General features: G+C 44.6%; 1 protein-coding gene across 4 annotated transcripts in view; it reads right to left on the bottom strand.

Annotated features, from left to right (window-relative positions):
• Nucleotides 1-25,249, bottom strand: part of ESRRB (estrogen related receptor beta) — a 134,764-nt gene that overhangs the window by 16,205 nt on the left and 93,310 nt on the right. For all 4 annotated transcript variants that reach the window (XM_086893439.1, XM_086893435.1, XM_086893436.1 and 1 more), the window contains 4 exons: nt 23,564-23,973; nt 15,582-15,698; nt 1,187-1,297; nt 403-564 (listed from right to left, as the gene is read on the bottom strand). In XM_086893439.1, the coding sequence (XP_086749565.1) occupies nt 403-564; nt 1,187-1,297; nt 15,582-15,698; nt 23,564-23,973 (800 nt within the window). The remainder of the gene's footprint in view (nt 1-402; nt 565-1,186; nt 1,298-15,581; nt 15,699-23,563; nt 23,974-25,249) is intronic.

The raw sequence follows: 25,249 nt of genomic DNA, 5'->3' as shown, positions 1-25,249 counted from the left end.
TCACTGCCATAATATTTATTCATCTATAAACACAACAGACCTAGGTCACGTTGATGTAGTACAAAACCATGAAAGTCCACCATACCATCCCTAAGGCTGTTTCCCAAGTGCTTTCACTGGGCCACTCAATGCTAGATATGACAGAGAACTTCATTGCATCATATCAAAGCCTTCTGCATAATCCCAGAGCACACACACATACAGTGATCAATTTATGCACCTCCATCATAGGCTGCACTGGAGTTTGTTACCAGTGAGAGCCCATCACTAGCAGTTTTTTGTAACAGTACTTTTCACCCATCACAATAGGAAAAAGCCCTGGTTGAGGCAAAAACTGATAAGCACAGAGATAAATAGCTCCCTTTGCTGTTCATGCTCACACCCTTGTAATTCCCCATTTACCTGGGATGTGCTTTGCCCAGCCAATGATCACCACCAGTTCCCTGTCTGCCAGGTCACAGAGGGTTGTCAGGGCTTTGATGTCACTCTCCGGCATGGTTGGATCAGGCATGGCATAAATCTTCTCTGGCTCAGCCACCAGCAAGTGGGACACGATCTTAGTCACTGCACATTTCAAAGGAGAAGTTGTTGTATCTCTTGTGACATAAGGTGAACCCTCCTGGGATAAGACATGACTATAGAGCCCTTAGAACCTCAGTAATGGTTTTAGTCACAACAGAAAACCACACTGCAGCTACACAAGCTGTAGTGATCTGCCTGTGCCGAACCAGCCCTGCACAGGGATGACAAAAGCAGGAAGCTGCTGTAATGTTGTCAGTCATTGTCTCAGCTAGGTTCAGTGAGGGGAGAAGGAGGCAAAAAGTTGGTGGGATGTGGAAAAGTATAAAGAGCTATGGGTAGTATTGAAGAGAGAAATCATCATGGGACTGGTTTTGTCAACATGGCTTGGGTAAAGGAAAATATCAGAATATAACTAAATGGATTTATATAATCTCCTAGGAAAGGTCTGGTATCAAACCCTAGGTACAATGAATACAGTACCTGAGCTGTACCTAGGCCTGTGTAATTACATCTACACTAGGATCATAAGAAAAAATTCCAGTGGTGTTGGCTGATACAGGAATAGGAAGTGACAATTGCTACACTTTACACTGTACTTTTGGGAGACCAGTGAAAAGAAATACAGTGGCAGCTCCAAGAACCACAATTCAAGACCAATACATACATGGCTTTTTAGCTGGGGGAGGGATCTGTAAGCTCAGGTAAGTGCTGCTCTCAGAATCCAGTCTCCTTTTGTATTTCTGACGGCCTCCACGGACTCGATCCAGACGAACACCTGCAGGTAAAACCAAAAAAGTCCTCATGTTCCTTAGTGCCTTATAAAACCTTAACATGCAAATACTAAAATTTCCTAAGTAAGATGTTCCCCACACTCCAGAGAGCTTCCTTCTCCCAAACTCTTGAGATCTCAGCTGAACCAATCAATCTGAATACCAGCTAGACTGCCTCCAGCTCTATGCATGCTGCTCTGAGCTTTACTTTTATTCAAAACATTAATGAAGACAGAAATTAACCCGTTCAGCTCTTGAATCACCATAAATCTGATGGGCAGATGAAAAGCTTCAGACCTCAATGTCCTCTACATGATCCTGCTTTTAAAAAGAAAGACTTGAAATGTCAATCAAACTTGCAGTTATAAAAATAAACTCTTAGATTGTTCTTAAAAATGAGAAGTTAAATGTTCTGTGACCTCTCACTATTTATATTTGAAAAAAGTGACCTATAGCAAACAGATAATGAACTATGAATTCAACAAAGATGTTTCAGCCTTGATCAAGTAAGGCAACTGTAATAAAAGTAGAATCCAAATAAATAGAAACAACCTTGACTACAATAAAGCAATGATAAAGATGAAGTAGGGAGACACTGAAGAATTTGTTGCAGCACTTTCAAAATGCAGTGAAGCAAATTGGAAACAGCACTCTGAAAAAAATTCCGAGTGACTGAGAAGTACTGCATGCAAAAAACCATAGCATCATCAACAGACCAAGAACAGCAACTAAGTTGTCTTATTAGTACAAAATACAATATTAAAAAGAAACTGTGAAAAAAACCCTACAGATATTTATGCAGTTGTCTTTTATTTCTGAGCAGCCATATGGACTCTGATAATCAGTCTGTGAAACTGGAATAACTTAGTCTTGCTGGGAGAAACAGTTTTGGAAAAAAAATAATCTTTCAAGGTAAATGTAGGCGCATTTGATTAGAATAAAGTTTTGAATTTACACTATACAAGTACTTCCTTAAAAACACACAGGAGTTCACCTAGTCTGATCATGGGAAATAATTATGTGATACACTTACTAATCACATTAAGTCATTAATATTTTGCAATTGTACTGCTACATAAACACAAACAACTAAAAGCAAACACTCCACATCAGTTTTGAAGTGACACATTTTCAACAACCTGTACACCTGAAAAAATCTGCAGTCAGCTGGCAAATATTCTGCCCTAGAAGGAGGCATGTCTGTCACATTGCATTTCAACGCCGTGTTTGCTTACTCTGTCAGGGAAAAGAGAAAGCTTTTACTGTAATGCTCACACCAGCCACACCTGCACCACCTGAAACCACTACTTGCAACATTTAGATCCAAATACTCTTCATGGCTAGAGCACCAAAGCAATTTGACTATCAACTGCCCATAAGCAGCAAGAATAGCAGGCCACACTCAGTTGCAGCAGTCTCCCACTGAGCAGGAGCAGGAATGAGCAGGCGTGGAGACCTGCAGAGCAAGGGAACTGCTACTGCGGGTGGCTGCTATGGGAGCACAGCAGATGCTGAAGATTAAGAGAAAGGTATGAAGCTGATATAGGTGAACTCAGGTCACACTGAGTAATTTCTTTCCCCCGTTCCATTTTCTATTTCTTCTTACTCTGTATAGAGAATTCAGTGACATCCCTAAGTACCACCTTTCTTTTCCATCACATGGTAGGTATTGTTTCTGAAAATGATGCCTATTGCCTCTTTACTTCCATTTCCAGTGGCAGGTAGCCTGTGGGCAAGACTCCTTCCTGGGAGTCCAAACACACTTCAGAGAGCAACTTTTAAAAGGACAGCTGGGGAATCCCAAACCTGAGGTTATCTAGGGAGGTCCCTGAGGAACAGCAGTAATAAAATCCTGGATAAAGAAGGAAATTTTCATTTCTGTCCATGATTTCTTTCCCTCTATAAATGTGCCCTGGTTTCTTAAGAAATAAGACTCTATTCCATGCTTTGCGGAATGAATGACACCTGCCTATAATATAAGCCCATAATATAAGCCAGGAGAGAAGGAAGGGACACAAATTTCTGGAACTGCCAGTAAACCAAACAACCAGATACGAAAATTAAAAGGGTCAGGAATACACTGTTGGAAGATAATAGGGGGATACAGAACAGGCTGCCAAGACTTCAGGACTGATTCACATCTTCCCAGGACTTTCCCACATAAGGATCATAGGTGGGTGCAGTCCCTCCCATCAGTGGTCAGGGGGAGGGAAAGAAGAAGATGCCATTCTCAGCTGGCAGAAACCAGCACACAGCCCTCCAGGATGCTTTTGCTGTGCAGTTTGCTAAGCAGCAGGGAGGGGGAACTAGGAGGAATAGGGAGGAAATGGGAGAAGGAGCCTGTTTCCTCCTTCCAAGGTGAATGCCATCCTCCAGTGCTTGGCAGAGGGATGGCTGCACAGGTTGCAGCAGTATTAGGGACCCTCAATCAGATTATAAGGACACAAGGGACTTAAGTGCATTAAAAAAAGATAAGAAAGACGCAGAGAGATTTACCCTCCATCCCTCCTTCCCCCACCGAGCAGATAGAGGTCTGTTTGCCCAAGGACTTCAGCTTGTTAATTCTGAACAACTGTTTGTCCTCCTCTTGTTCCCCTTCCTGTGCGACACTCCTTGAGGCAAACATTTTCAATCAGCACTTGCAGAGCCACAACTCTACCCTGTCATCACTCCAGCCGCAGAGCTGGTGAACAGGCTGAGCCCACACAGCACATCCCAGCTCCAGCTGCTGAGTGCAGTGACCCACAGGTACTGCAGTAAACAAAAGCATTTCAACCCTCTGAGTCCCTGACTGTGACACTCCAGACATAAGCATCATGGTAAAATCCTTTTTCTAAAGATCTGACAGTCTAATGGGTCATACCTAGACAGAAGGAAAGGGCATGGCCAAAAATCAGTACCCTGGTATCTAGGTACTCGGGTTAATGCCTGCTGCTCTGCTTGATTTCCTCTGTGGTTGATTTTAAGATAGGCAGGCTGGTTACAGTGCAGCTCTGAGAGGGACACTAAAGGAAAGACATTAAAATGGAGTGGGGAGGTGTGGTGGGTGAGGTTGGAGAAGCAGCATGAAGGAAAACACTGAGCAGAGAAGAAATGGAGTGGGATGTAAACTGGGATATGAATGGAAGTGAGACAGAAGTAGGAGTAAGGAGTAAGGAGTAAGGAGGAGGGAGATAAAAGAGAGAGGGCTAGAGCAAAGCTGAGGGCCATATATGCTGTAATCACAAGGGCAGGTTTCACACCACACATGCAGCCACCAGAGCATTAACTGCAAGGTGCAGCAGCCACACATGAGATTCAGCTGTCCATACTGAAGACTCACATAGGATTTGGTACTGCAGCCTCACAAGACAGCAGCAGAATAAAGCTCCTGCTCACATGAACTACAACTGGCCCGTTCAAAGGAGAGAAGACACTCATCCTACAAAAATGTCACTACCACAGGTCTAGGTCACTCCTAGACCACTCTTAGTGTCAGCAAGGAGTTGAGATCAACAGTATGGGGCAAAGTTTGGAAAGCACCACTCCTTGATAACTTATCTTGCTGGCAGTTCCTTTAAATTAAGGCTATCTATTCTGGAAACATGCCCTCTCCTCCCATTCCCCTGTATGGCAAGAAAGTGCTGCTGTTCATTCAATTTTGTTACCTTTTGAGAGACCCTGCATGAAAGTCCTCCTCATCTGACCTAGCTATGGAGCTGAGCCTGGTGTATGCCACAGGGATTGAGTTCCAGCTCGCTGGCAGCTTGCTCTCAGCTCCCCTGCCTGCCCAAGGCCCCTCTGACCTTGCAGGGAGGAGGGCAAGGCCAGGACTTGTGCAGAACTTCTCAGCTCAGCATCCTGCCTGGGGCAGGAATGTCAGTTTTCTAAGTGTCCTGTGGGTGCCACTCGTGTTCCAAGCACTCTTGCAGAGAGGTCTGTGCCAGCACCAAGCCTCTGCAGTGGGAGAGCTGATCTGCTGATCGTTCAAGCTCCCTGCATTTCTCTGACATGCCCCTTGGAGAGACGTCTGCCCGACAACTTTGGGATCAGATGTCCCCTTACTGACTTGATAACATCAGGCCTTGGGGTTTTTTTCTTAATGGAAGTAAAATAATTCCATCTTTTTTTAAAAGCTGGACCCAGGCCGAGACTGTTGGAAGTAAAAATAGCCGAGTATGCAGAGGCGACAGCACACAGAGTCAGGTTTAGTTTCTCTTTTATTTTCTGGGGACTAAAAATACTCTTAAAAGCTCTGTGAAGCTGAGCCCTGGCCAGTGGGAAATGCAGTCAAGGCCCAATATCAGCTGTCGTGTCAAATTACCAGCTTCACCTCACTTTCCATCGAGTCCTATCACATGCCCATGGATTGATAGGAACAGAAAGATCTATCTTGCCAAAAGAGCTAACGGAGGAGCCAAGCACAGGGTCTGCATGGTACAATATGTGTCTAGACCAAGAAGGACGCAACCAAAGGGAGCACAGGGCAGGTGCTGGCCAGGAAGCAAAAGGGCTGCTTTTGCTGAGCTCCCCTGATACACTAGCCAGGTCCTGTGTCCACTGCCCACCTAATCCTTGAGCTGCAGTTTCCACACTGCTTGCTCTCCCGGGGTCTGAGCTGGGGTGCTGCTCTGTAGCTAGCAGAGCACCTGTCTCCAGGAGCTGCAGTCTAAAGCATGAGGATTGGTACTGGCCAAGGAAGCTGGAAGGGATAGGCTAAGAGCAGAGAAGAAAGGAAGGGAGAAGAGTTGTATTCAAAGTGTCTCCTACAAAATTTCTCTCTTCCTTTCTGCTCTGAACTTCAGGAGAGATGACAGCATGTGGTAATGGGATGAGTGAGCCAGGAGGAAGTCTATCAAGGAAACAGCAGAGATGATCATTAAAAGTCAGGCCTGCCAGGATGGAGAAAGAAATAGACTATAGGAAAAAGCATCTCAGCCAAACAGGAATGGAGAGGCTACAAACTGACCAGGCTCTCTTTTGTTACTCAGATTCCAGCTTGGGAATGAGAAAAGATCGCTTTATACTATGAGGCTCTAACGCTGTGGCAAAAAGAGGCCAGCCCCTAGAGAGTCTTATGGTAGGGGACTGATGCAATTACCCAACTCATCTGAAATACAGGAAAGCAACTTGAGGGTCACAAATCAGCACTGCCAGAAGAACCCAGTGACTAGACTGGTGCAGGTTAACAAGCCTGGAAATTACACTTGGAAAGAGAGGATGGAGAACTATCTTGGGGATGAGGGGAAGTAGAGATGAAAATCCATCTCCTGTGTTACAAGAGCCTACAGAGAAATTAGATCCGTTAAAGAAGGACACTGCAACTTCTTCCACCTTTGATGGTTACAGGGTTATGTTAGTCAGGTAGGAAAGTTTCTTCACTGTCAGGCTGACTGAAGAGTCCCTGGACTTAGACTGGTTAGCCCTGTGATACCTGATGGTACCTGGTCTCAGAGGCTCTCATATGCCTTGGAGCAGTGACACAAGGTGTCAGTTCCTCACACACAGAAACACAAGCAGCATGTCCCAAACGGGTGGTCCAAAGCACAGAGAGTCAGGTGAAACCCACAGAGCTTGCAAACCAGTCCTTCTCTGCCAATGCCAGCTGCATGGCTGCCAGCTCTGCAGGGCTGTCTGCAGCGCCAGCCACTGCCATCTCTCAAATGCACAGCTTGCTTTCCATGCTGAGCCCCTCTCACTTTGCTCACCCCACTTTGCTCCCTCTGGAAACTCAGGAATTAACAAGGGCTTCAAAGGCAAATGGGGATAAAGAATACCTCAGTACTTTGTTTTCTGCAACAACTCTCTATAATAAGCCCCACACCCACATATTCACCCTGTGTCCATGGTCCATGCAAACGTTCTCCTTTGACTGCTTCCCCTCCCAGCCCTCCAAACATTCTGAGGCAGGTCAGCAGCTCTATTGGTTATGTCACCCATGGCCACAGTGCCTGCACAGCAGCAGGCTGAGGGGCACTGTGCAAAAGGAGCTAGTTAAAGACCAAGGTTGCCTTTCACAACAGGACCTAAAAGATGACTAAGCCTCAGCCCCACTGACTTTCCCAGAGGTAGAACTCAGAAATAAAGCCCCAAAGCAGTGTTTGCTGCCTAGAGGAACCAGAAGCTCTAGGTGTGATTTAACTCACCTTACTTTAGACTTTGATAGCTCCCTTCTGCACATCTGAGCTCCCTTGATAGGCAACAGAGAAAAAGGCACCTCCACATTCAGCTCACTGGCCAGACACTTGATGTGGCCAGACCATGACAGATACTTCTCTTCACTGATTACCAAGAGAAGCCCTGTGGAGTGAAACCAGTGCTATCTCTAGTCCAGTTTTTTGTCTCAGTGTATTACAGTGAAGCAGATCTTGGAACTGGTAGAGGAGTACAAGCATGGATCAAGAACAACAATTTTTGGTATGTGACAAAATGGAGAGGCTCCCAGCACTACATGGAAAGAGGTCAATTTGTGATGGAGATCCACAGAGGCAAGGGAGTTAGACTCACCAGCACAGTATGCTCTGCTTTGGCCAGCCTCTTACAGCAACTCTGCTCGAGCCTTGAAGCATCTCCTCAAGTCCTCACCTCAGCAGTGGCTCTTCTAATGCTAAGAACTACCGTCCATTTGTTATTGAATTCTAAAATTGGAACAGCGGTGCCAGGAAGTTCTTACTAAAGACCCTATCAGGATACCCTGCAGGTCAAGAGCTGGCATGATCTTCAAAGGTGAGTCAGGGAAAAGGATTGAGAATCTCAGCAGAACTGAGTCACTGGTGCACTCAGGTTATCAGAGGCACATGACTAAAGTTACTGTAGAGCAGTGGGGGTGTATATTCAGTCCCATCCCATTCCTGCTTACCTTGAAGAATATTACCTGCTGTGTTGTCAAAACCACCTAAAAGCTTCTAGGAAAACTGCTGGGTTCTAAAAATCCCAGGATGGTTGTTGCCATTTTTATCTGCTTCCTATTTTCCTTACGTTCTAGAAGAGTACTAAGCATAGTTTTGGTGACTGAATACACAAAGTATTTATTATATATAAATGCAGAGGTAATGCCTCTCTGAAGCCACCTAGATGTATACTGATGGAACCTGGACTTCAAAGTTTGAAAGAATGGAGATCTAGTTAGGCGTGGTAAGAACCACAAAATTCAAAATGAATGGGAGGAACCAAATTAAACAGATTCGTAATCCATTAGATAAAGGAGAAAGTGTAGGGATGATACTGGATGTGCCATTCTTATGTCCAGAAAACAGATACCAAGTGCACTCAGCCCAGTGTGCAATTTGTGAGCAGTCCATCTGCTGGAAGCCTCCTCTTTGGAGGATTACCATCAACCTGCCAAAGGCAGCACATGCTCTCTGTCACAACTCAGCTCCAGCCACATTGCAAATGCTCAATTTATGTCTTGGAAAATAGTTGGGTGTGGAAGATAGAGTCATCAAGATGCCACTCACTGATCCTAGAGATCCTGTTTCAAATGACAGGGGGTTGCCTGTCTGTTTTTAAGCACAAAGATATTTTAGAGAAGGAAAAATAATTTTTTCATTCTATTTTTTCATTTGGATACCTCCAGTAGTGATATTTCTGGCAGCGGCTGGAGGCAGAATACTCTATAAATACAAAGCCATTAAATTGCACACAGCAGCAACCTGATCGGGGCTACCTTTTAATTTCCTGACATGAGCTGGCCACTAACCCAATTACCCGGGGTCCCCGGAGGAGCCCTCATCCTTCCCAGGAAACACAAAGCAAGAACCCAAGCATATTGCAGGGATATCAGCTGAGCTTTCACTGAAATCAAATATCTTTTTGTGAACCCATGGTCTGGAAGCAGGGATGGGGGCAGGAGGGAGAGGCTGCTGGAAACACTTTGCTCCATTGAGAGATTCTTTCACTTGAAAACAGAAATTAAACACTCTCCATTTGGTTACACTGCTGAAAAGGAGCTCTGCTGTTGATTCAGTTATCTGGATTTTACAGAAGATGAAAGCTAAGTTGTAAGTGGAAGTGGCTTGAAATCACCAGTGCTTGGAACCCCTTGCTCAGATACTAGATGTCTGCATCAAATTTACAACATCACACACCCAAGTCTGTCCAGGATGACAGATTTGATTCCCTGTGAAAAATTTATGACATCAGCAGCTGGTAAGGTAAACCAAAGAGTTAGTAATAAACACCAGGGCAATTCCTGCCCTGAGAACAGGGTTTCCTAATCAGACAGGGTCTTGAAGAGGAGATGGATTTAAGAGATAGCTGCTACTGAAATTTGGAGATTACAGTCTCACCATCTCGGTAGTGGGGATCACCTCCAGTATCCACAGAGATGCAGGCACTTAGGTAACACAAGGGTTACCAGGTTATTCCAAGTTTCTGGGAGGCAGGGTGTTGCCAAAGACACTAGGGAGAGGAAGGAAATGGGAACAATGAATGGGAAGATGAGCTGAATGAACTTTGTGGCTCTCTTCTGTAGACTTCTCTTGCCTGTTTCACTGCCTGGTGCTGCAGTGCCAGTATCCACACATTCCAGCAAGCTTTACGTCAGAAATAATATTAGATAGGAGACCAAGATCTTGGGAGATTTTTAGCAAAGAATTTGGGTTCTCTGTTGAATTTTAATGTTTTCTAGCATTTCTTATCTAAATGCAATAGAAGCAAAGGAACAAAGCCTGGGAAAGGAATGGTTGTACCTGGGCTTACTACAGCATAACAGTTTTGGGAAGAGAGTCATGCAGATAAGATAAATCACACATCTTTACTGGGTAATTGCCTAACTTCTCTCTTGCTGTTAAAAAGCCTCCTTTTTCTGCATCCAGATCAAGACTACATATTCTTCTACCTTCCTTCCTTCTACCTGTAGACTTCACCCTCATCACACAAGGCTGATTCTTGAGAGCCAGGAGGCTAGGCCTGAGGACAACTTACCTTCAAAGACATTCAGAGTGGGCACTTCATACAGGGCAGGTTTCCTACCCCAGGAATCCCCACTCCTGATTTTAGCACATGCAGTGCATGTACTCCTGCAGACTCCTGTCTTCTGCTTTCTGAGATAAGGTATACCTGGTCTACCACAGGACACATCCCCAGGGTCCTTTCAGTCTTTGCCCTCCTTCTTGGAAGCCAACCAGTGATGTCTGCAAGGAACTGGGCAGAAGCCACTCATACATCTCAGAAAGTTGTACTTGGAACTCAGTCATGGGTGGGACTCTGAGGAGACAAGTCTCAGCACTGGCAGGGAACAGAGGACAGCTTCAGCAACATAATATACATTACTCCTATTAAGAAGGAAAACAAGACTCAAAGGCTGGGGGAATAATCAATGTCATTTCAATGCCTGGATGAGATTTTTTTACTGACATTTTCTTTGCTGTGTGATTTTCTACTGTGATGTGACACAGTTGCATGTGCATGCACTTCATGAAAAGCATTTTGTGACCCAGCTTTGCTTCCTTTTCAGAACTGTTTATGCTCCATTTGGGTCTCTGCAGATGTGCCAGCACAGAACAGGGAACAACACAGCTTAAGAAACAACACAATTATTTGAAGAAAAAGTTCTGCAGGGCTTCCACAAGAGAAAGGACCAAATACCTAGAGAATAGCCAGTCTGTTCTCTTTGGTGTGGTATGGTTTGATATGTCTCATACTGCCTCTCCTCCACTTGCCTGTCTGTCATTTCCTGCCAAAGATGAGTTCTGTAATGAGAGGCTTTGATGTTTCATTGCAATTCACCTGTTATCCCCATGCCTCTTCTGGTGATCTCAGAACCTTTCCCTTTTATGGGCAGCACTGCATTTATGCAACAAGGTTTTGGTAGCAGGAGACTGCAGGGGTGGTTTCTGTGAGAAGATGCCAGAAACTGCCCCTGTGTCCACTCCAGACAGCTCCAAAATGGACCCACCACTGCCCAAAGCTCTGCAGTGCTGGTGGTACCTCTGAGATAACACATACAAGAAAGGGTAAAAGAAGCTGAGAGAGAGGCACGAGAAAATACAGAAGAAACAGCCCTACAGATACCAAGGTCAGAGAAGAGGAGGTGCCCCAAGTTCTGGAGGACCTGGGGTGCCCCAGGTTCAGAGAGGCAGCAGAGGTGTGGAGGGCAAAGTTGTGAGGTCATGCTTAACCAGCCAACCAATGTCCAAAATGAAACCTCTGTGCCCAAATACACATGCCTCGTGTCATCTGAAATTACATGTGCCTCTTGAAGACAAACAAATTACTGTAGAACAGAAAGGTTATGGGTGGCTAGAGTGTGAATGGCAAGGATATATTCTTCCTAAAACTGGCAAAGTATACCGAGTTTTTAAAAGAGTTATGAGCAGCCAAACTGCTGAAATTTCTCTGCCTATTATTCCAGAAATCCAGGAAGATCTAGATCTACTATGTAGAGCCCAGAGGCGAAGAAACTACACTTAGTCATTATAGGCACAGGACAGACAGTGACGAGAGCAAAGAGAGGCAATGGGGTGGACAAACGCTGGGATTCCCAGCTCTGAACAATGCCTCTCCACTGCAAGTTGCATGGCACACTTTTCCTGCACTGGCCATGCCCCCATGCCAGAAACATCATCTTCTCCATTTGGGGTGAGCAGTATCACTGGTTGCTCAGGTCTCCTGCATTTTTGCAGAGCAGAGGGCATGCAATTCTGCTGGACAAAGCTGTGAACATGCCCATCCCCACTGCCTGCAGGCTGGTGGTTCAGCAAGGCAAAGAGCAGCAGAGCACAGATTTTCTAGGGACAGCGTGTCCCTACATGAACACTGGGATTGGAGTCTTCTGGAATGCCGGACTTCAGATTCAGCAGGTTCCTATATGAGCCTGCTAGGGCTAATTAATGCTCCCTGGGGGCACACTCCAGATGGAAGGGGAAAGTAAGAGACAGGCAGCCAGACAGGCCAACACTTCAGACATCTGAGCCAGTTGGGCTCCACGGGCAGAGCTTTCTGCTTGCCACTTTTCCCAGTGAGTCTTGCCTGCTCTGCAGCATCACGCCAGGAGAACCTGAGACAGCAAAGCTCTGGTGTCCGTGCAGTTCCCTTGTTGCAATACATTGATCAGAGCTCTCTTAAAGAAAGTGGCCTGGATATCTGAGACACCTATTGATTGCTCCATTGGCTCTCTTCCTGCCCTGATCCTCATTCACTCGGCATTGCCTGAATAACCTGCACATCTATGTTAGGGCCAGTCTCCCCGGATCTTAAAGGGCTACATTCACAGCTATTGCCTAGCTGCAGCCTACGTAGGGAGATGTCTGGTGACCCTTATATGCAGTCCCCAAGGGGAGAATCCAAGTCTCTCCTGCAGCATCAAGCTGAGCATTTCAAGTGTAAAGCCCACCTTGAAGTTGTGGTTATTTGTGCTGATGCCGTCTGCTTGAAGAACAAGGTTAACGCCACATGCCCAACAGGCAGGAGGTGGCTTGTACATCATGTATGGCAATAATAATCAGGAAAATGAGAAGAAATCATGAAACCCATTAACTAGTTACTAATGGAATATCATATTTTTCTTGAGCAAAATGGTAGTTTCTTCACCCAGAAACATCCCCACTAACTTACAAGCCCAGGGGCTTGCTCAAGGTCATCAAGGAGAAAACTGTGTGGAGAAGAACTGATTTCTGGATCTTGCCTTTAACCAAAAGACTGCTTTTCTCCAAACTTCTGATAATCAAGCAGGACAAAGAACATGGCTTAGCAACCTTCTGCCATGCATGAACCCAGGGATGATGAGAGAGATGTACCAAGGCAAAGTAGGAAGGGGAGCTATTAAAAGGAAAAATAATCACAGCCCAAATGTCAAGAGACATCTTGTCCTAATGAGAGTTTGGAGACTGCAGAATAGGCTCTCTGGGGAAACCAAGACATCAGGGATTTTTAAAAACAGTTAAACTACCAAAATGGTACAGTTGGGAACGCTCGTGCCTTGGCAGAGAAAAGGGATGGATGAGCTAACAGGATGACAGATCAGAGATGGAAAAGACCAATGAACCTTTTCTAATCTGAAGTCCCTTGTCAATTCTGCATTTTGAGCAATTCAAACAACAATGGATTTGTTCTTTCTAGAAACTCTTGGCTCTGTGGAGACCAAATAGTGTAACACCATTTTTCTCCCTTCTTGGATTTGGCTTTTAAAGATATGTATTGATTGAATTCTGTATACTAATAATCTGTGCTTCCACCAAGCTTCACATAAAGTTAACTAATTGGTCCTCACAATTCTTTTGCAAAGCAAAGCATTATAACCCTTATTTCTCAGCCTGGGATACTGAGCAAAAGAAAGAAAAAAAGATGCCTGCCCAGTATCACTTGACCACTTTCTGTTACGACACAGTACCCCTATTTTCAGATTGCTAGGGTAGCCTCCTCTGCTCTTGCTGATAATATCATGTGCTCTTGTATCCCACTGCTATCAATAAATCTTTATGCTGTATTTTCCACAGCTTTAAATATTATGGGCAGGATCACAGATAGACTAACATCAATAGCAAACCACCCTTCCCCAGTGACTTTAATGATGCTTGATCAATCCCTATATGAATAACTAAATACACTTCAGCACAAAAGCAGCCATAGAGTCAAATTTCAGTTTGCCATGAGTAGTATCCCACAGGGTCTGTGAGTTCAGGCACAGCATGGTGTGAGTGAATTTACACTGCCTTCCAGACTAACTCTGGTCTGGACGGAGTTAACTGTTTTCACAGAACTTGGAGGCTAAGACATAAAACCCTTCACAGGACCCTGCTCTGAACAGTGCTGAGCTCCCAGAAGCAGAGATGCCCTGACCACACAGCCAGCACAGCAGCACTGGCTCCTGTGACTGTTTCCCCAGCTGCCAGCTCCAAAAGGCACGACTGCTCAGAAGCAGGACAGCACAGACACTGGCAGCCAGCAAGCCTGAACTTGTGCTGCTGCTCTGCAGAATGACTGGAGACACTACAGGCATTTAAGGTTGTTTTATGGGATTCATATGAATAGGCTGCAGTGCATGAACAACCTGCACTGAAGCCAGTGTCACCGGTGTATATTTGTTTTAGTGGGTAAGAGCATACATCCCCTCCCTGAACTACCACATGAAGAGAAGCACATTTGCAGTGGTCTCTAACTACAAAGTAGGTGCCTCCCTCCCAGTAGGAGATCAAGATCCTCTGAGTCTACCACCTCTACACCTAGGTCAGGAAAGGCCAAATTACAGAAGCTTGCATCTCCTCCCCTTGGTAACTGGTATGCTCTAGAAGGAAGATATTTAACTACAGAAACTACACATCCATCAAAGAAAAAAACAGGTTTAATGTCTCATCTACATTTTTAACAACACTGGCTGCCATCAACCTGCATCTCAAGAAATGAGAGAGCTCTAGTGAGAAGCAATACACACTCAACTGACATTGTACAATTTATTACCAGCTGCTGTGATGTCATGACCTGGAAGAAAGTTGTATGCTGGCATCTTGGCTCCAGCATACAGGACTCGTGCATAACCACAGCCAGCAGCTGTTTCTTGTGGTTAAGCTGAGAGGACCTCGCTCCGCTGGTATAGCCATGCAGAGGGTTATGTGCAGTGCTTCTTCTTCCTTCCCCTCCTCCCCTCACTGCCTTTCCCAGAGGGACCCAAGGGAAACAAACCTTTAAAGTCAATCCATAAGAATGTGTTTAATTGCCACTGAATTCCCTGCGGTTCCTCATGAATGGACAAAGATTGAAAAGGGGGGGCGTGGGAGGAAAAACAGTACAGGAGAGAAGCTGAACACTGCTCAAAGAGCGCTGAACAGATCAATAGGCTGAGCAAAACACAGGCTGAGTATGCAGGGCAGGGGACCCACAGCTCCCAGACAAACCTATGCTACCAACCATCTTCAGAAAGTCTCCTGAGTGGTAATAAAGGCACATTGCACACTGTGCCACAGCTCTGCATTAACTCCATCCTTCCCTTATGATGAGCTGCCAACTCAGTCATGATCATGAAAGAGCCTCTCCTCCTCAACACCGAAAAATTACTAGGGTACAAGAAGAGAAACACCCTCCAGCCCAGCATTCCTTTGGGAAAGGGAAGTCTGGAACCATCGTTTTCCAGTTATTTATCAAATTTGCAAGTGCTAGAAATAATATCTGAGCATGAGAGCACTGACTAGAACCATTCTCCTCTCTGGACTGACCTCTTGGTTGCTGCCCATCCTGACTCTGACAAAGCCTGTAGAAAGATACATTCAGGAACACAAAGAGGGCAAGCATGTAGCTAGCCTGGGAGATTCTGCGAGGTCTGGAATCCCAGGCACTCTTGGCACAGAGAAAAACTCTCATCTGACTCTGTCTTACCTTCTTTTAGCATCCCCACTTTGAGGCATTTCATGAAGCGACAGGCCTGACAGGATTTGCGCCTCCGTTTCGTGATCTCACACTCATTGGTGGCCGGGCAGCTGTATTCAATATTCCCTGTAATCAAACACAGAGATGGTCACCCAGGAATCATGTTCTCCCCATGGATCCAGGGACAGGCTGCAGTGCCCAGATATTCCCACCACCATCAGTCTGTAAATGCTGCATGTTTGCTCATTCACTTACACATCCTCTGAGACTTTACCCTGCTGACCTAGCCAAGGGCATGACTGCAGTGCTGGGCTTTCAGGCATGTGTCTTCCAGGCATGTTGTCATCTCTTGTGCTGCACCCCTTGTAACTTGGCCTGTTCCCTGAAGTCCAGGGATAAGAGTGGGAGCAGTTCAGACATTACTAGAATTTCCTTTGCTGCCAGTCTTGCTCCGTGTATGTGGGGTAGATGTCATCTGCCCTTCTTTGTCCTGCCTGGGGAACCAGGGAGCTTACAAGACTTGCAACTTCCCCCTAATTCCACCCCATTCCTCTCACTACTACTCATCTGCCCCCAAACGCAGTTTGTCAGCAAGAGCAGAGGGTGCTGCACAAGTTGCTTCCATTCAGGCTGTATTTCGTCATTGTGCAGCATCTGAATTTCAATAGCCAGCCATGTATCAACATTCTCAAAGAGCTGGAAATTGAAATTCAAGATAGATCTCAAGGTAATAAACAAATTCCTGTTCTAGACACAGAACATTACAGACCCGTGAGCATGGTGATCTGATCTCATGATCAGATACTTGCTGTGCCCCACACAGGAAGGAACAGAACCAGAGCAAACCTGGAAAAAACTCAGACACAGTCTCACTTTGGGAGGTTTTGCCTTTGTTTGAATGCCAACCTTTCTCACCAAAGCCAGGATCAGAGCTCTGGAGAGATGCAAGATTTTTATTTTATTTTTTGTTTGTTTTGTGGTCCAAAAGCTGAAAATTTGCCCCCTAACACAGAGACGCCACAGTAAGGGCACTGAGCCTTTATAGCAGTGGCAGACAGTGACAGCTCTCATTTGGAAGCTCAAGGTCCCTCCGCAGTGTCAAGCAGATCCCAAAGCTTCTGCATGACTCTACTCCCTGGATCCTTTGCAAACATGGCACTGGGAAGAGTCTACAAAACCTACATCATGACTAAATGGGAGAGGGTCAGAGGACATGAAGGTGCTAGTTGCCAAACGCACACTGTGTGCAGCCCGAACGAGCAGTTCTTTAACGCACATCTGTACTGGGATCATGACTGCTAAAGAAGAGGATAAGCATTGGGAGTTTTATATCAGGCCCAAAATCACGTTGTGCACAGCAGAGATTGAGAGCCACAGCTGGGCACAATCCCTGCCATTACTGCAGAAAGCAGGGGCATCACCGGGGAAGGCACAATCAGCATTACCCAAGCAGAGCTCGACCAGAAAAAACTCTCATTTCCAAAAGTTTACCAGAGTTCTCGGATTTTTTTCTTTTTCTTTTTTTTTTTTTTTCTGGTGTCTCAATTTCTTTTATGGGTCCTGGGGCTGGCTGCCAGCACAGTGAGTTGCTCACAGCTCCCTGTAATTTCTGTAAGTGCCCTGTGATAAAGTGATGAGATTAACTCATCGAAATTCCAACAGCCTCCCAGTGGCTGGCAGTCACACCACCAGCCCAGCTGCCAGCACAGGGGCCTCAGAGAGAGCTTCCCTTCACTGCAGCAGCTGGGGATGCTGCAAGGTCCTGCAGAAGACTATCAGCACACAAAGGTGTACACAGACATGGACAACTCTGTATGCAAAAACAGAATGTGAGTCAAGTGTCTATGTGTCATAAACTATAGATTATGTGCCCCAGAAGGAAGGTGCAAAGAAGGGACAATTAAATAGACAAGGCCTTGCTTTGAGCTGTTGCTTATTAGAGGGATTTCCTTTACTTAGAAAATATTTACATTTGATCGGAAAAAAATGGTAGAACCTCACTGATGCCATGGCACAAGATTTACCAAAAAAATGGCCTCAAAAATCAAGTGGTAGGTGAACAGATCAGAGTCTGGATTTCTTCTAAGCCTTCATATATCGCCTTGGAGAGCAAATCACTCCCTCTTCATGTCCTAGTTTGCTCATCTGAAAAATGAAATGAACACTAAACCTACCATCTGGAGAGACTGAGAGTCTTTATTCATTAAGGTGTAACTGTACTTTAAAGTCTTTAGATGAGAGATGCTACAAAACAGCAAAGGACTATTAAAGTGATAGAACATGCTTTTTTTTTTTTATGCTGGAAAACTGCAAAAGTACCCTATTTTCTGCAAAATTAGACCTCTGACTATTAAACAGCTTGGAACGTAATTTCTACTGCACATATAATAGGAGCACCTCAAAATTGCACACCAAAATTTGGTCATTCAAAAGACCCTGTATTCACCCTACCTCTCTGGAACAGGATGGACTTGGAAGACAAGAATGCCTCTCTGAGCTTGGGGAGCATAGTAAAGTCCCACCCATCTCCTGCTTAAATTAGGGACAGGGTCCTCAGGGGAACTGAGCTTGAAATCAGTACAGCACTGAGGACACAAGCTACTCCCTGCTTCCTGATTCTACCTTTCTAGAAAGCCTTTCTGCAAGGAAACTCATGAAAGACTAGATAAAAATAACCAAGAAATTCCTTAAATAATTTTCAGCTTCTGATTGCTAAAAAGCCCATCTTGCTTTTTCTCGTTTCTTCTTCATTGCCATTCACTTCAATTAGTCTTTCTAGCTGAGGCATCATAGCTCAAGTCCTGGTGTGAGGAGAGGTACTTTGTGAAAATCGGATGAAAATCTCCCCGTGATCTGCATAAGGTAAGAAGGGTTATTTTTTAAGCCTCAGCTTTCAAAGGAAAGGATTCAAATGATGCTAGGTGGAAAATGGGATACATATAGGTGTAACACCAGAACTGCTTGCCTCCTCAGGGTGGCACACCTGACTCCTGTTCACAAAAGAGGGCTTGGACATTTCACAAAACCTCACTCAAATCAGCCTCCTGCTTGTACGAGCATGCAGGACAGGGGTCTGGGGGCTCCCTACTGGCAGCAAGTTTGTCTATGGGGTTTCAGACATAGAAATATTTTACAGAACTTCCACAGAAAAGGTCCTCCTGCACAGAGCTTGCTGTACAAATGTACTGAGGCAAACAGAAAACACTAGACTAATAGAGCTGAGGTTGCACTGAAGATTTTTTTCTTAAATTCAAGTGATAGATCTGTGAATAGTAATCAGCTGTCAAGCACTAGATCATGAAATACTGCACTTTCTCTGGGTAGGCTTTAGAAATTTTTGGAAAGCTGTGAACTCCCACCTGAAAAGTAGCAGGCACTTTTCTGAGAAGGACAGAAGGACAGGACAGTGCCTGGCTGATGTGGCTGCTACTGCAGGGATACAAAACCTCCTTTGTGCATTTGGATTGTAACACTCTTCTGCTCAGTAAAAACTCTGTCAACTGCTCCTCTTCCTGGGAGCCACTCTAAGCACCACAACAACAACCAGAAAGCCCTAGAAGACTTTATTACAAGCCTGTTAGAAACCCCTACAAGACTTCTGAGCTGCATTATCCACCTCTCAAGCTCCTTATTGGTGTAAAGGCATCCCAACACAGCAGTTCTGCTGCTACACTCACCGAGTTCAAAGCTTGCAAGACTCAAGCTGGAAATCCACAGATGCAGGCACTTTGCCTAATACACAACTTTAATATCCAGAAGATGGTGGTAAATGTGTCTCTTTTCTCTGAATCTCCAATGTTTTGTTGAGCTTTAAGCTTTTTTTAAAAAATAATAATGGGTCATTTTAGAAATAGCCTTTATTTTCATCATTTGAAGATGAAAAATAGATGCAAGGTAGTCATAGTCATGAGTATATTTAATAATAAAGGACTCGTATCATTATATAGCATTGTTGTTTGTTAATACTCAAAGCAGGCAAAACCACCTACTAGTTGTGACAATTAATGAACAAATGACAATGACAATATATTTGACTGATAATGCTCTACCTGCTGAGCAAACTATTAAGAGAAGGAACAGACTTTGATTGAGAATTTCTATCCTGTAAAAAATCCAGTATTTGCCTTAGTCTAAATTTGGATGAAAGGATTAGGTAGGATTTCTATGGAACAGAAATTAAAAAAGCTTTTATTTATAAACATCCCAAACTATCTTATATGTAACACACTCACTCCTTTACATTCAGCTAATATGAAATCTTTTGTTTCAAATCAGACCTCTCTTGAGTACCAATAGCAGGACATTTAAACATGTCTGAAATTCAGATTCTCTTCTATTTGCACTAGATTGCACATTCCACAATATTCGTAGTCAGGTGAGGAAAATGCAAGCTCCCACTAGAATATAATCCCATGAAACAGTACAATGATAGGGAAACAGGTTAAAATTTTGTGAGACAGCCTAGCTGACTGGAAATGCTTCAGGCCAGTTTAGGTTTTCTGACTGCCTCAAAGTATGGTAAGTCCAATCCTGGGGTTCAAAATACTGTGTTCAGAGGGAAAGACCTGCAGCCCAGGGGTGTGTTCTCTCAACTCACCTCAGGTTTTCACTTTTCTATGTCAAGCATTGCCAACATTGCAAAGTGGAAATGACACACAGGTTTACGGGCCTCAATCCTTATTCTATGTAACACAAGGTAAGAAAGAAGTGTTGACACTCCCCCATAATCTATGGGACAGGTTAAGGTGTGTTGGGTGATCCTGTCTTCCTGTCCTAGTTCAGGAAAACCAAACACTCCATTTCAGCTAGAAGGTTATAAATGTTTTGGATTTTCCTGCCTTCTTTTTTTTCTCCTATCATCAAAATTTTTCTTGGGAAAATCTGACTTGGTAAAAATTCCGCTTTTCTTTGGAAAAAGCCTACTGACAGAAAACTCCCACACAGCAATACCAGTGACCTCAGAGATAATCAACCATGTCCACGCTGGCTCTCAGTCTATCTTCTCCCCATCATTTGAAAAGCAGCAGCCCTTGTGTTGTCCATGACACCCTGGCCTCACCTGGCCTCATGAGAAAGTGAGCTGCAAATAAGTCATATTGCTTAGAGGTCTGCAGCTTGGATGCCCGTTCTTCCTGCTGCGGCTACAGCAGCAGAGAGAGTTCAAAGGCCATTGCAAGATGCTCCTACCTCAAGATATGCAGGTTTTAGGTGACTTAATGCAGCTAAAAAACCCTAATAGGCATGGGGTAATTTGTAGCAAGGGAGGGGGGGCTAGTTGGAAGGGGGACTTCTTGTGAAGGTCTGCTTCATGATCAGGGGTATCTAGATAGGGCTGCAGTAGTTTAGGAACTCAGCACAGATTTAGACCCATTTTATGGCAGCATGCACATGTACAGCCAGCAAAGTGAATACAGTCATAGTATTCATTAGTTTTTCACCTGTCAATACTCAAGCACAGAGAAGTGAAGTGGCTTGTCCAAGACCACAAAAGCCTGATGATAAATTTACCTATTTAATCTCTTGAGCATTTGGGAAATCCTGGGGTTATTACTCCATCTTTTTGCTCAAACCACTGAGTCAATGCCACTCCCACATTCTGAATCATGGCAAGATTTTGGTACTAGGATACTGGGAAAGCAATTCTATAACATACACATCTGCATGCTTTCTGCAAAGGCTACATCAATGTTAGGCAGCCTGGATGAAGATGCTTTCACTTTGTTAAATGCTTAAAACAGCTACTGAATATAGTAGAGTTGTGGGATAAACAGCTTTTGGAAATGCTCTTGCCATTCATCTTCTCTTTTATGTGATCCTCAAATCCTTTTCTCCTGCACACCTGGGGTTGGATATCATGCCCACAGCAGCAGAGCTGTGGGAACAGTGTGTTTTCTTGACTCAACCAAACTCTGCAGACCTATTTGCTGCCTGCTTCCCTGCACTCAGCCTTCAGCTGCATAGCTGAAATTGCTCACCCTCAGGCACAGCACACTTGACTCTCACACTCTTAGGAATAAAAGCATTTTGGTACCTCAGTTGCCAGCCCAAGCTGATGACAGGGTGAGAGAAATTTTCACTTACTCCTTTCCCCCCGCCCCTACCCCTCCCCGTCTGCTGCATGTTAACAGGCAATCAATTAGGGAACCACAGAGAGAAAGAATATGGCTAGGGAAAGGAAGATGGAGGGAAGCACTCTCCCCTCTTGGGATTCAGTCAGCTGGCATATTACCTGGCTGATACAGGCTCCATGTACTGCTACCATGCATCATTTTCTTTTGATTCTCTCTGAAAACTCTTCAGAAGTTCCTATGGTTTTTTTTCTCCTTCTCAAGGACTCTTCTGCTCTGACACAGAGGTCCTCCAGTATCATTCCCATGAAGGGGTAATTAACTGGTCTCTTCCTGTATTAGGAGACCCCAGGACTTTGCTTCAGAGTGCTACCCTGTCCCTGCTTTAGCACCTGAATGTGCCTAAAAGAAACACTAGGAAGGGTCCAAGGGCTGGAGAAGGGAAGGAGTCAGTGCTGACAGAAATGCAAGTAAAATTCACATTCAATCACAGAGATTCAGCAATGACAAATTACAGAAACCCCGCCAGGGAACAGGCCAATTCCCTAAGGACAGCCATGGAATAATAAAGAAAGGAGTATCAGTGAGGCAGAGTAATTATTTCCACAACTGGATTTCCACATTAAGGAAAGATATCTAAAATCTATGAAAACAAGATAGATATAGTGACTTTTGTGGAGACCTGGGATAAACTGCACCCTGTACCATTCAAGAGTTGAACATCCCCGGCAACAGAGTGTAATCAGATCCATTCAATTAACAAAGTGAGTGGTCTCTCCACACTTGCATTTGTTTCATTTCACAGGAGGTAAGGAAGTATTGATGTGGTGGACTAACCCCAGCCAACAGCCAAGTACATGCACAGCTGCCTGCTCACTGTAGACCTGCCTTCAGTCAGCACACCGTACTTGGGCAAACCCAATACACTTCCCACTGAAAGATGAATGATCCTGTGCTTTTTCCAGCTAGTGGAGGAAATAAAGGGGGTATCCGTACATCCCAGCATGTTTGTTCACATGGGGTACGGGTATGTAAGTATACCCAAACATCCATGGATATTGGAGGTTGTTTGGATGCACTCCTGCTTTTGATTATATTGTAGCTGCACATGTGCACATCTGCAAACACTTTTGGCAGTCAGGACACAGCCATACTCCTCATACCTGAATTGTACATGAAGGAGTAACTCACTGCAATTCATCTACATGTGCACGCATTGAGGTTTTCAAAATCTCCTGAGGAATTGCTCATCCTTAGTGAGACTGACAAAAACTTCATCTTCTTCACTGCCTAGTTTTTTTATCTTCAAAGAATCTGCATCTTAATGAAAAAGGTTGGTAAAACTCGAAAAGGAGAAAAAGACTGACTCTCACAAAAGTTCTCTGTCCAGATTTGTGCTGAGGTTTGTATGGAGTTCATGGCTATCAAGACTGGTAGGACAAAGAATTTCTCTACTCTTGTAATGCTGGAGCTTTCACCTCAAGGTGCAGCTATGTCTACATACATTCCATCTCTTGACAGAGGCACCTACCCTTCAAATGGGCCTTAAAACACCATTAGAACGCAAAGCATTTCCTTTCCAGGCCTTACTCCACAAGATGTTACATTCTCATAGTATCAGTGCCACTAGCAGAGGCAGGAAGATCACTAGCCCAGATACCCAGATCTGGCAGCCAATCAGGCAAGGAACTTGGCAAAGGTTCCTACCATCACATGGCCTAATTCCATGTCCACGTTGATTTGGAAGGACCAGAACTGAGCAAGAAGAAAGAAGAAGCATACAAAAGGATGGAGAGTTAGGTGCATTAAATACATTCTCCTTTTCCCCCCTTTATATGACACTGCAGTCTCAGCAATGTCTGGGGCCATGTCCCTTTATCTCTATGGAGTGAATGCCTCAGTTTCCATTCCTTCCCACCATACCTTGAATAGTCCTCTTGAAGAAGGCTTTACATGCCTCACAGGAAGCCACGCCGTAGTGGTACCCAGAAGCAATGTCCCCACACACCAGGCACAGCCGCTTGGGGATTGCGTTGAGCATGTACTCGCACTTGGTGGGTGAGTCCTCCATGATGGCGCTGGCGCAGTCGTCGTAACGCTTACGGCAGGACCCGCCGCCGATCCCCGTGCCATTGAACATGGGTGGCGAGTCTAGGCCATTGGGGTGGCCGCCCATGGCGATGCCGTAGCCACCGCTAGCGTCGGAGGAGCCGCTTGGGCTGTGGTGGCTGATGGCGTCGATGCCAGAAGATGGGCTGGAGGGCTCGGTCTTGATGAAGGACCCACAGCTGGAGGAGAGGTGCCGCTCCTCCGTGGCCATTCTGCCGAGCAGCCTGCAGGGAGAGAGCAAAGGCACTCAGCAATCGCCTTTATGGAAAGAACTTCACCAGCTTTTCAAGCTCTTCATATTTATTTTAGTCACAGATAGTCTTATTCTTTATAAAAGTGTTCAGTCTTTTCTTAGAAGACTGCTAAATTTTATGGTATTTATAGCAATGAGTTTCAGGGATTACTTGTGCGGTGTATGAACAAACAAACCCCACTTTTATTTGCCTATAATGTATTTCCAGCCTGTCAGACTCCCTGAACATCTCCCAGCTCTCCTTCTCAGGAAATGTAGTTTTGCCATGTTCTCCTCATTCAGCTCTTCATTATCTATATGATGGCTCTTCATGCAGGAGTTTTTGCAGATCTCTTATCTGCTTCATCATCCATCTCAGAACTTCCTCTAGTCTGGCTATTTCTGTTCAGTCCAGAACAGAGTTCAATGAGCCAGCTCCTCAGCAGCACAAAACTGGCACTGCTCCATCACTTCTCCAGCTGAAGGTCTGGACAGTAGTCAAGACAAAGGCACGCCATCAATTACCTCGTGATGTTACAATATTTTCCATGTTATTTTCAGTCTACATATTATGTAATTCCTTGCACTCTTTGCTTTTTTTCCCCTCTTTAAATGAAAATCTAAATTGTTACATTCTTCAACAAATAGTACCAGGAAGTTACTTACTGCAACACTCGATCTTATTCCTGAGTTGCTACAGTTAATTTAGAATCCATTAAGATGTATGAAAAAATCAAATTAATCCTTCTGGTGTGCAATGTTTTGCAATTGTCAACAGTGTATTTCATCTGCCACTATGCTGTGCAGTCCAGACCCCCAGCTTTACTAGGATCCTCTGGAGCTCTTCAGTCTTCCTTGCTAATTTGATTTCATCTGCAGTCTCATTGTTCACCCACTTCCCAGATCATTAATACATGGATCAAACACACAATACTGATCTTTGTGGGTGATGCATGTTAACCTTTATCATGCTGAAAATTGACTTCTCTCTTTTCTGAGTTGGGTACGTCTAGCCCTTCTTTCTGTCTCTGACACCTTTTAATTGATAATAGTATTAACCTGAGAGGTTAAATTTTCCCTTCAGCAAGACAATTTGTCAAGGGCTTTAAGAGAAACTAAACATGCATTTTCCTGATGACACGGCCAAAGAATTCTGACTGACTGGAGATGCTTGCCTTTTCTTCTTGTAAGCTCTGCTTGTTTAAAGTTACCACACCATGGTCATGTGGGTAATTTCTATTTCTATTTCAGTTTCAGCCTATTTACCT

Source organism: Cyanistes caeruleus, chromosome 6, assembly GCF_971803275.1.
Source record: "Cyanistes caeruleus chromosome 6, bCyaCae1.hap1.1, whole genome shotgun sequence".
In the NCBI taxonomy this organism is placed as follows: domain Eukaryota; kingdom Metazoa; phylum Chordata; class Aves; order Passeriformes; family Paridae; genus Cyanistes; species Cyanistes caeruleus.
This window is presented reverse-complemented; position numbering and strand designations above follow the sequence as displayed.